The sequence below is a fragment of the Typha latifolia genome, chromosome 6 (genome assembly GCF_019914945.1).
Source record: "Typha latifolia isolate L0001 chromosome 6, TyphaL0001v2, whole genome shotgun sequence".
NCBI classification, from domain to species: domain Eukaryota; kingdom Viridiplantae; phylum Streptophyta; class Magnoliopsida; order Poales; family Typhaceae; genus Typha; species Typha latifolia.
This window is the reverse complement of record NC_133091.1, coordinates 11,024,987-11,037,450: the sequence shown is the minus strand read 5'-3', so window position 1 is coordinate 11,037,450 and position 12,464 is coordinate 11,024,987. Positions and strand designations below refer to the sequence as shown.

The 12,464-nt window shown below is 33.7% G+C and overlaps 1 protein-coding gene across 2 annotated transcripts; it reads left to right on the top strand.

Moving 5' to 3' along the window:
• The first annotated feature begins 2,424 nt into the window (after positions 1-2,424).
• Positions 2,425-6,261, top strand: LOC140790055 (uncharacterized). Of its 2 annotated transcripts, none has more exons than XM_073139966.1 (4): positions 2,425-2,741; positions 4,061-4,130; positions 4,327-4,415; positions 5,915-6,261. In XM_073139966.1, exons 1-3 carry the CDS (start codon positions 2,586-2,588, stop codon positions 4,377-4,379), a joined length of 279 nt encoding a protein of 92 aa, XP_072996067.1. In that variant the 5' UTR covers positions 2,425-2,585; the 3' UTR covers positions 4,380-4,415; positions 5,915-6,261. The 2 variants fall into 2 exon arrangements, 1 of the variants encoding a protein (XP_072996067.1); XR_012109308.1 differs by having other exon boundaries at positions 2,455-2,755.
• Positions 6,262-12,464: the final 6,203 nt, after the last annotated feature.

The following is a 12,464-nucleotide window of genomic DNA, read 5'->3' as shown; positions in this document are numbered from 1 at the left end:
ATATGAATTAAAAAAATCTATTAATAATTAAGAAATTGAGGGTACTTTGTGAAGATAAATGAGAAATTATGAAATTATAAGTATGGGTGGCAAAAAATTGCACGGTAATCCAGCTTTTAAATGGTTTAGATTTAGACTAATTAATTTTGGGTCATAAACATATCAATTCATCTAACCCAATTATTAATTGGGACATATTCATATTTATTACCTAAACTCGATTAACTCATTTATGACACAATAATCTATTTACAATCCGATTAAACTCTTTATGACTTGACTAACTTATTTATAAAATAAAAATCGTTTATAATTCACAAGAAAAAACTCATTTACAAAACAAACTCAAATAATTTATAACTTTTTTAATAATGTGTCATTTGATAACCCATTTATGATCATGGTCGTATTCATGTTTAAAAATTTCAACCCATTTATTAACGGGTCATATTCGTGTTTGTATTACAGTGATCCGATTCGAACCTGGTTAACTCGACCCGAATACCACCCTTACCTTATAATATAAGGGTCCAACAAAGATACAATCTACAACATTGAAGGATACATATACATAGAAATTTCTCTATATTATCATGTGAATTTATTCTCATTTTTATAAAAACAAAGCTAAAATTGTGGCTTAGTTTCATTTTTAAACAAAACATATACATCTACTTGTACAAACATACGTAGAAATATACCACCACTCGAAAAGAACAGTAAATAGACTATAATCCAAGGAATTTTAAGAAATGATCTCAGTCAGAGAATTAATTTCGGAAGTTAATAGTTGCAAATGAACATTGCAACTCTTTAATTTTGCACGCACACCTCCAATTAACCAAATAATACCCTTTTATCAATTCTTTTCATTGTTTAAAATTTACAACCTGCTTTCAGTTCTGCCATGTTGAAATTATTTAATGTTGCAATTGTCATCATCCTTTATACAGATTATTATGGAATTTTTTTAATTTTATATCAACTGAGGAGGAACAAACCCAGTTACAGCTAGTCAAGATTCCTCTCTCTTTTACTTAAAAAATAAAGAAAAAAAATTTAAAATTAAGTCCACGAACTGCGAACATAATATTTCTTTTTAAAAGATAAGAAAAGAACAAACAGAACATTTTATCATATTCTTTCTAGAATTTGAACATAAAAAAGTTCAATAAATATACCTCCGGTGACTGTATCTGTTCTTCCCCGCAAAGTTTTTTATTTTACCAAATTGCCAATTATCGTAAACTTATTTATCAAAAATAGTCTATGTTACGAACCGGCTTGATCCGATCCGCAACAGTTTTAGACTCGATAAAATTTATAACTTCCAAAGGGATTTGCAAATAATCTACCGACGGATTCTCCTGAATTTTGGATATGTTATCGCTCTTTAAGAGAGCTTTCTAACGAATCCAAGATCACAGGATTTTGACGGTTAGATCTCAGGATATCGATCAAACAGTGGCTAAAGGTCAATTAGATCCTAGTTTGATAACCCTTTAATGGCTAGATAGATGCTAGATTTACTCCTTGGTGTAAAGGAAGAGAAGTTGTTATAGAAGATGAGGTTAGAAGCTGGAAGAGGCCAATCAAAGACTTGGACGATGGAAGAAGGGAGGTGGGAGAAGACACCAATGGTTAAAGACAAGTTAAGAAGGGGATAAAAGCCAAAGCAAATTCAATTATCCAAGATGATACTCCAATTAAGGTTTCCTCCATGTATTTATAGAGGTTCACCATAGTGACTCATCACCTAATTCAAACAACTCTAACAAATCCTAACAAACCCACAACTTTTGCTGCGCGCCCGATTACGTTCTCTGTAGTTGCAATTTGTGTTTTATGTAGTTGCAAACGAGTGCAAACATTCAGACAGCCCATTCGAATGCCCCGTAGCAAAAGTCCTTACGTTCTTAAGCAAACACAAACTATATAAATAGACTAATTCTAATGAACCCAATGCCGCGAATGGATCCAATACGACCGAGTCATATCGGTTTACTCCCTAAATTTAAAATTAAATATATTTATTTTAGACTTGTTAATCTTTTACTTTTATTAATATTTTTAGCACCGAAGAGTCCAATATAAAAACTTCATTTTTATTATAAATACATTGAGGATGAGAAAACTATTTTCTAATTTCTATTATTTGGATAAATTAGAGAGACTTATAATGTTATAATTATGTTACAAGCTAATAAACCAGGGAATAAATATTAGATTCATATTTGAGTGAGATTAAGATTAAATCCAAAATTTTCATTATCCTCACTTTTCTGACATATTTTTATATTTGTCAATAAGAAGGATTATTTGAATAAATAAGTTTGTGAGGAGGTTAATTTGGTCAAATGCTATAAAAAGTGGGCCCACTGGTCTCTAATTTCTATAAGCTATTCTCACTACTCTCACCGCCCCGTCTCGTTTACTCTATATTCTTCCACATCAGCCCCCGGATAAAAGATATTTGCATAAAGATCCTCTCTTGTTCACAAAATCGTATCTAACTAGTAAATATTTTGCATAAAGCTCCTTTCTTGTTCGCTGAGTTGCATCCAGCTCCTTCCCCACTTCGCCGCATGGAGCGTGTTCCTTTGTCGGAGGTGGTGTCGGATTGCGTGCGGCGGTGGTTTCAGGATTCCCTCAAGGAGGCGAAGGCAGGGGACGTGGCGATGCAGGTGTTGGTGGGCCAGATGTACCACAGTGGCTATGGCGTCGCGAGGAGCGAGCAAAAGGTGAGATCTTTGTGGTGAGTTTTTGGTGTTTCGATCGGTTTTCTGGAGTTGGGTTGATGGGATTTCGGTTGCTAGGGTTTTTTCTTTTCGAGTTTTGCTTGCCAACTTCTTCTTCTTTTCCTGGAAAGTTTTGGGATTTACCTTGATGCCTTATGGGTTTATTAGAAGAAAAAAAAAGGATGCGTTTTTCTGGAGTTTTCTGAGCATTGAATTTTTAGAAGCTTAGTTGGTGCTCTACTTTACTAGTTCGATTGGTTTACCACTGCTATTGATTTTTAAGGAAGTGTGTGGAGATCTATTAGGCATGCCTTGTTTGTCGGAATCGGTATCATGGTGTTCTGCGGCATTTTCGTTCTTAGTAGTTCCTGATCAGAAGTTTCAAAAATCAAAAGTGAGCGTAGATTCTTGATTAAATTGTTCGAATGCTAAAGCTAAGTTATGCTTCCATATATTGAATAGGTGAAGGTAATTGCTTTCTTTTCTTAGTGCTGTAGATGTTCCACATGGGATACCTAAAAAGAAAAATGTCTTTTCCTTTGTATTTTCATTGTTTAATTTGTACATAAAAGAATATTACTGTTTCAGTTCTGGGAGCAATTTCCCTGATATTAGTACTGTCCTTGTCAAACCAAAGCTATGATTTATCTGGAAATGACTACAATAGAGGAGGTTCATAGTTTTTGAAGAGAATGAATTATGTTCAAAAATGTATATTATATCTTTAAACAACCCAAATTCTGAGAAAGCTTTGTAGTCCATAAACTTTATTTCTGGTTTTTATTTAGTCCTTAAGGATAGTCCAAAGTTTCAGTTTCGGTTTTAGTTTCAGCTTGGTTAAAAAGATGAAATGTTTTGGTCAGTTTTATTTCTAGTTTTGTTACATCTGTTTCTTACTTCTTTTGATAAATAGTCTTCTTTATCTTCACATAAAATTTAATAGCATTTAAACAATGAGATTGATATTGATTAGGTACAAGTTGGTTTCAAGTCAAATCTAGCTTAGAATTTAAAACATACATTAGAAAAATTGTTATTAGGGTTGTTTTAGTTGGATGCTAGTTTCTGGGACAGTTTCGAGTCGAATAAGACTGAAAGGCAAAATGTCTTGGTTTTGGACAAAACTTCAAACCGTGGCCTTAAGTGTAAGGCATTTGAAAACTTTTATTATGAACGCGAACGCCATATCGGTAGTGTAGTTACTTTTCTTAAATCGGTATGTCAAGACTCGAGGATTTTCATTCTCCTCTATGGAACATTCAATACTTTCCTGTTCTTGATTCCTCTGGGTATGACGAGTTTGCGATGATGTTTGTTTTCAGGGTAGAGCATGGTTTGAGAAAGCATCAAGGTATCGATCTTCAGTTTGGAAGGTCAGCAATAAACGTCCAGGTTAGATGTTTCTCTTGGCATTTTCATTGAAGGACATGGTTAGTATTTTCATCAGATGAGCGAAAGAGAATAAAGTTACACAGTTCTTTCTATCTTTCTATCTTTCTACTTGTCTTTTCTAAGGGTTATTGTTTTTGTCAATATTCGATTTGTTAGGTGTAGAATTGCTGGTAATCTCTATATTAAACCTTTGCAGGATTGAATGCAAGTGACTCAGATTCTGATGAAGTGAAGGAAAACATTAAGTGATGATTAGATGGTCCTGACTTCACAATGAATTAAAAAGTGAGTCTCTATTATGATATTATCTATTGAAGTTTTCATTACCTTTCTCTGCTAAAGTCTTTTTTAATAGCTCTCATGTCTTCAATCAACATGGGCAGGTGGTTGGTATTTTGTTGCTTATATTATTTTAATGATTGTGATGATCTATTTACATGTTATGGCTTTGTAAAGTGTTATTCAGTATAAATTTCTTGCTTCTTGTGATTATTTACCACTGCATCCAAGCATACATGCAGCTGACTTTTCTAACTCTGTTGTAGTAATTGATTTGTTGTATTCAAGAACCAATTTATGCAACTTGTAGGAGAAATGATACTAATCTTCAAGGTGTGGTTTGTTATCAGGTATTACTTGCAGAAAATTATAGCAAGATATTGTCTTTTGGGATTATATACGAGTTATTAAAACTTAGCTAATTATAACAGAAATAAATATCCTTCAGTAATATAACTTTTGTGATTATATACGAGTTATTGAAACTTTGCCACTTGTTGGATGGTTTCAATCTGTGGTAATAATAGCATTTTGTTTTCCTTTGCATCTGTTGATTTGATCTTCTTTAGTTCAGGGGGAGTGTGTTTTAGGCCCATCTGAATGATCTAGAACCGTGCATCCCCATTCTCAGTAAGTGATGCTTGTACTGTGTTAGGTGATTTCCGTTAACAATTCAATGTCTAGCCCTGGACTTTCTGATGAGAGGGATTACTCTGTATAAAATTGAGATCTTGGAGTGGGCTGCCTCTCAAAGGAATTCTTGTTTTTAATGGAGAGTTAGATGCATAATCTTGTCTTTCTACCAATTTTGTGGTGCATATACCATGAGGTCATCATGTTCTTACAAACTATATAACTGAAGTGCATATATAATAAGATTTTGTCAGGTGAATCCTTCAAATTGCTAACATTGTAACTTACCGCTTTTTAACCTAAACAAATTCTACCTGTGAATCTTAGTCATACATTTTGTCACAAAAGAATTTGCTAGATTGCTTTGTACAGAATGAACTATAGATTGGGATTCTTTTTAGATATATGCTGAAAGCACAACTTATCCACTGGAACCTTGCTTAGGATGCTTGTGGTCTTGTTGGTAGTCCCCTTTTGTCCTTGGACAAGGGAGGGGACTACCAATTTGTACGGGAACTGCACACAATCGTGAATGGCACGAAGTATACCGATCTTCTTTAACCAATTTTTCTAATTCTCTTAATCTTGTGTACTTCACAGATCTTAGACAATTGTATGGATACTCATTTGATCTTAGTTATCATTATTCTGGTATTGCATCTATGCATTTTCATGGTAAGATGTTTCTTACCTAGCAGTGAGCTCAAGGAAGACTTTTACTGTAACATTCTTCCTACATAGTAAATCTAATATATTACTTCTGTCTATTTCCCTTTGACTCCTTTTTGATTTAATTTGTTATACTAATACCTGATTAAGATTTACAGTATTCAATGCCACTGACTGCTGTTGTTGTTGTATTGTGTTTGCAGAGACTCCTTTGAATGGCGGCTAATCAATACCTATATTGATCTTAAAACCGATTGTTATCTATCATCAAGAGTACTCCTAAATTAATTGGAACTTTGTACAATTCTATAATTGGCATCTGCTTACTATCAAGCCTTCTTTGTTTCTGGTGAGCACCAACCCCTTATTCTATCATGTACGGAATTCGTATGCCCTAAATTCTTGAATTTTGTTACTTCGAATGTGTTAAATTCTTGGAAGAACGTCTTTAGCAAGCACAAGACTTTAAAGTTCGTCTGTAATTAGGTTAACGCTATAATCTTTTTTTGCTTTTCATTCTTCTTGTTGAATGAACTAGATTATTTTCTCATCTTTAAGTTATTTTCCATGGTATCTGAACTTTTCTGAACCAGAAGAATGGGATCCTGCTCCTTAGCAAGAAAGCCAAATGCATGGAACTGCAGTCCTTTTCATATGATCAAATAAAGACAAAAAGCTTAAAGGATGGCATCTTTTAGTTAGGACAAATGACCTTCCTATCAATTTGATATGGCAATACTTATCTAGAATCTATAACTTGTCACATAGATTTATTCTTTTCCTCAATCCTAGTAACCACTTGTCAATCTCATCCTTTGGAGCAGCATAGAATGAAAATATGCATATATATATAATCTTCCAACTTTTGCTTACTTATTCAAGTGGAGTTATGGAATCATAGTTGTTGACAATCTTTTACAAATTAATTGGATTTCTCATGTAAATGGTGAATATCAACTTTTGTCATTTTCAAATATATTGGACATGGACTGGAGCATCTAAGACTTTGGGATCTCCATTCTAGTCTTCTGCCCTTTTAACACTCTCTTTAGCAAATGCAAATGCTAGTTATCCAATTTGATTCATTCACAAGGAGAAAAAAAAAAAAAAAAAAAAAAAAAGGATTGGACACCAGTTGACCATTAATGTCGCTTTTATTAGAACACTCATCTGCCTAATTATTAGATATTTTTAAGATAAGAGAAAATTTAACGATATCTCAGTTAAATCGATGTTGTTGGGATTCAAATTTAGAACCTCTCATTCATATAATGATTATATATTATAATGATAAATTGGTTGTGCTCTTCCTAAACGGATTAGATTGGACATTTTCGGATTAACCAATCGTTGGGACAAAATGATTCAAATTAAATGATTATTGGGACTCAATAATCAAATTAACAGATTAATTACAAAGAATTATCTTTTCATGGAAAACACTCAAAACCTTCTAAATGTCCGGGTTTGATCGCACCCTGGAGATCAATTTTGTTATAAGATACACGCTAATTTGTCCAAATTTGTGAGAACAAATATTGGGGTCATCCCTTCTTTCTATGAAAAGAAAATTATTGTCAGTCATCAATTCATCTACAATAGAAAATCAATGCATCTATAGAAGGAATCGATTTTATAATTTCTATCATGAGCTAATTGGAGTGATAGAACTCAATCATTGGGCTAGTGATTCTAATATGGCATAGTCAAAAGATTTTGGTAGCAAGTCCTTATAATAATTAATAAATTCTTGGCATACATATCCAATTGTAGGGTGAGACTTCAGCCACATTAATGCTATCTATCTATCTATCTATCTATCTATCTATCTATCTACTATCAACAGTGGTCAAGCAAAAGTCGTCGTGTACTTGCAATCTTAAATCCAATACTTTTCAAGTTGGGTTAAATATAAAATATTCAAACTCAAACTCAATCTCAATCCACGTATCAGTATAGCTTCATCTATTATTATGTACATGTGTGTTTATTGCATTAGCTAGCGTCAAAAAAAATAGTTAATTAAACTTTGGAGTTACTCCAATGATCCACTAATTAATGTTAATTAAATCATCTTTTACCATAATTTGATGCCGGACAATTCTAGAAAGTAGTACTACTTATTCTGTATAACTTTCTCAGTGATATATAATACGAACCAATGACCAAAAGTGAAGCTACCTCATATCTAGACCGAAACGGGTGCACACCTAGGCTCGACGCTTGGCAGGTGCGGATGGTTAGGATTTGCACACGGGGTTGGATGGGAGTGGTGTGCTGATGAAGGAAAGGTGGCTAGGGTTGTGGAATTGGTGTCCCTTTGCCTGAGGTAGGGGTGGCAAAAATTGACCCGACCTGATAACCTGAACATAATAATCAGACTCATAATTGGATTTGAGTTTAGTCTAATTAGATTTGGATCATAAATGGGTCAACCTGCCTAATAATTGGGTCGTGTTCGAGTTTATACCATTAACTTGTGTTGACTCATTTGACCCATTTAACTATACTTATCGGATCAAGTCAACCCGTAAACCTGCCAACCCTATATGTATAAATATATAACCTAAGCCTAAGTCTAACTCACTCACACCTCACTCTCTCTAAATGCCCACGCTCCCTCCTAGATTTCATCTTCTACCTCTCCGACTCTCCCTCGTGGTCATGGCTTGCAACATCGACCTCGAACTATCGAGCTCCGTCTATCCCTTCTCCTCGACTCCTCATCTAATCTCCCACTCCCTCCCTTAGTCTCCTAGGGTTTTGATGAATTCCTCTCCTCGTCAAACTCCATCCATCTTCCCCTCTCGACCTCCCTATATTGGAGGATTTCGGGCAGAGGGTTGACCTCATGAGGCGGATTCATGACTCACGAGCAGAGGGTCAATTCCTTGATCTCGCTAAATCTCTAGTGGCATGGCTCTGCTCCCCTCACTTACAATGACGCAGTCACCATCGAGGCGCTAGTGATGGATTCAGTGCTGGATCTGGTGCTGGTGGTGGGTGGTGAATGGGGAAGATCGTCAGAAATCCAAAGCCCGAGAGTCTATGATGGTGAATGGCGCTAGTGGTGAATGTTGCCATGCTGGTGATAGATCCGGCAATGGTGAATAGCGATGATCTTGTTTTTAAATTTATTTATTATTTTGTATCAAGAATTATTTTCTTATGAGTTCATCATATATTATTTTGTATACCAGTGTTTTTTTTTTAATTTTGAAACAAGAATGATGATACATGTCACAATATTTGTTATATAAATTATTAATACAGTTAATCGTGTTGTGTTATTTTATTATGGTGTTAGGTTAAGGTGTCGTGTTAACACGACTTATTTATTAAATATGTTACATGGGTTGTGCCGTGCCACCAATTTAATAAACGGCTACTAAATGTAACCCATTTAATAATTGAGTTGTGTTTGTATTAAGATAAAATTGACTCGACCTGAACCCGCTTAACACAACTCGATTGCCACCCCTAGCCTAAGGTAGCTCTTGGTCGAAGTATGAGGTGGTAGGAGTGGTGTCCTCCGGTGGATCTATGGTGGCATGCACAGAGGGTAAGTTAGCGACTAGATGGTGAGAAAGGGAGGAAAAGAAGGGAGGAGAGTCAATGGTGGTGGGGCTCTAGGTTGGATGACTAGCATGCAAGGTGGTTGGCCTTATGGGTAAATGGCTGACTGGTATGAAAGACTTTAGATAGATGATAGAGATAGGGAGAATATTAGCATATATATGTAACTGAAATTAGCATTTATGCATACTTAAGATACAAACAATAATGCCTTATTTATATAGAAATAAAGTAAGAGTTTTAAGATAACTAAAACAAACTAAGAATTAATCATATATATCTTGCTTCGTCTCCCTTAGATTTGATCGCAATTCTGCCGTAGATAGAGTCTGAATAGACATCATCGATTAAATCTATTTCGTTTCATATTTTCTAAAATATTGTATAAATATCTTATGATTATTCTCTTCAAACTATGCATCATGTAAATCTTTGTAATTCAAGGACTCAAGTTAACTCCCGCATAGACTCATTTAGACTTGGACCATATCAATATATTATCAAGTCAAATGATTCACTATTTACCTCTTATTTCTTTCATTTAATTCGACAGTTAAAACTATAGGTCATTCTATCAAATGGATCAAAATTACCAATTAGTATGACACAAAATATTATACTACTTCTAATGGTAACATAATCTCTTTGTTTTCTTTGTAGTCTAGGAAGCAAAATAAATTTTCCATTTCATTGAGCCAACCTTTTATCGCTCCACAACATCTATGATTTTTAAATGATATCAAATGAAATTGCCGTCTAAGTTTGATTTCATATTTAATCATTACTATAGAATGTGCTTGATCAACATATGTAAACTAACCTAGATTGATTAACCCACACTAAATATGCTCTCTTCTATTCATCATCAATATCATTAGCAGTGGGTTTACTAAGGGCTTTCTCTTCTTCTTCCGAGTGAGAGATCTCCCCACATGTCACAATTATCAGCTTCTCTCCTTTTCCATCCCTAGCTACTTGACTAGGAGGAGGTTGGATGTTCTATTGAACCTTGTGCACATTAAGCTTAATATTGGATGTTCTATTGAACCTTAATACTTGTGTTAACACATCAACTAGTATAATAATGGATAGAATAATAGAGAAGTGAAGAGAAAAGAAGAGATTAACTTTCTATCATCTTGTCTGGTTTAAGAAATATAAGTATATTCTATTTAGTTTAGAAAGTGTTTGATTGCTAGAAAGTGAGATTAACAAATTGTCACTTCTATAAATTTTTTTATTTTTGATATTTGAAGTGACTTCCTTACTTACGAAACGTAGCTTCACTATTGTATTTTTGACTTTCTTTCTTAAAAGAATAGAGTTATTTTATTAAAGATAGTCACTTTATTTTAGCTACCAAAAGGCACCCTTAAGAAAAAAAAATAACACATTTACTATTGTACCTTTTATCTAATATATTATTATTAAAACAAAATATAACATGCTATAATATCCATAATCTAATATGATTCGAACTTAGCTATTCAGCTTTGCTACTATGTTAACTAACTAATTATTCTATCTTTATATCTTATACTCTATACTTGTCTCTTAGAGTTGTTCAAGCAAGCTCGATACTCCTTTATTATATTATCTATTGGGATAAATTCGAAGCTCTCTCTCAATTTGTCTGTATCGGACTTTATACCTCTCTACTTTCAAGATGCCTTAACGGTGAAATGATAGACACGTGAGGCTCAAAACTAGACACGTGAGGCTCAAAACTAAACACGTGAGACTCAAAACTAGACTGATAATGAATTATGGCCTAAAAAAAGACTTAAAGTGTTAATTAAATATATATATATATATATATATATATATATATATATATATATATATTCTAAGTGAATTTAGTATAACTATATAGATAGAGATAAGGATGCGAGCAAGTTGCGAAGAAAACCAGCAGCGCTCCTCAGCGCTCACGCGTGTCGCGAGGAACACCGCTTGCAGACGGAAAGAGGACTTGGGGTCTAATGCGAAATGACCCCATTGCCCTCGGAAGCTTCTATTTAAAAACCTTCTATTGTGGCATGTTGCCCGGCTCAGCAATAGCCACACTCACACGTGCATGATGAATGTTTTCTATGTATCGTGAGTCAGCTTTCTAACTTATTTAATTTGGCCCATTAAATAATAATAAGTTATTAAGGTTTTGGTTTTGATTGATTGTGTAATATTATAAGGTTTTTGTTTTGTTTTGTTTTGTTTTGCTAGGAGTTTAGATTTCTTGTCTCGCCTTTTATTCTCTTTTTTTTTTAAGTACTTATTTTCTAACCGAGGAGATGCATATTTTATTATTTATTTATTACTATTATTATATTTTAGCTAGTATCTATAATAGAATCTTGTCATAGAGTTAATCTTTTTTAATCGATTAACTTCTTCGCAAGATGAAATAAGTTTCAAAGTAAGAATAGTATAAAAGCAAGAGACTTCAATAACTTAATGAACACAATATTTCTTTTCTCTGAAGTTCTCACATCTATTTCAATTCACTAATTAGCTACTAAGATTTCTAAATATATTCTCTAAGATATTTAGAAGGCTATAGATAAGAATAAACCTTTAAATTTCTTCTCTAGATATTTAGAAGACTAGATATAAAACCAAAAGTGACTATCCCTTATTTTTATCGATCCAGCACCGGATAAGTATCAGTCTTGCATATTTACCGTAGTGTCTCTTGAGTCTAACTTTGCTATGCCGTCGCTTCGGTTGATAGGACATCACAACCTACTAATCATTTAATTCCAACACAGAAGTAGCTTATAGTTTTCGTCATCTTTTTAGCAGTTAAGTATAATTTCATGGGAGCTCATAAAAGATAATTTGTAAGGCAATTGGAAAAGAGGAAAATGGAAGTTCATAGAAATGATGGACTTAATTATCTAGTGTTTAGATTTTTTTTTTGAGAAATTTTATAAATCACACTTTATATTTTATCTATTTTATAATTAACACTTCGTCTTTGAGGATTTTATAATTCAACAGATCTTTTTTCCTATACTTTTTATTTAATACTCTGATGTTATATTGACTAACTAAAATTAACTAAATTACTAAAATACCTCCATCACCCCCTCTGCTCTACTCTTCCACCATCTTCCTTTATCTTCTCCTAACCATCTCTTCCCACTGCCGCCACCATCTTCCCACGTCTTCTACTCC

Coding starts and splice junctions, on each gene's coding strand:
- LOC140790055 (XM_073139966.1), top strand. CDS start 2,586: ATGGAGCGTGTTCCTTTGTCGGAGGTGGTGTCGGATTGCGTGCGGCGG. Junction 2,742..4,060: donor TCGCGAGGAGCGAGCAAAAG/GTGAGATCTTTG, acceptor GTTTGTTTTCAG/GGTAGAGCATGGTTTGAGAA. Junction 4,131..4,326: donor GGTCAGCAATAAACGTCCAG/GTTAGATGTTTC, acceptor AAACCTTTGCAG/GATTGAATGCAAGTGACTCA.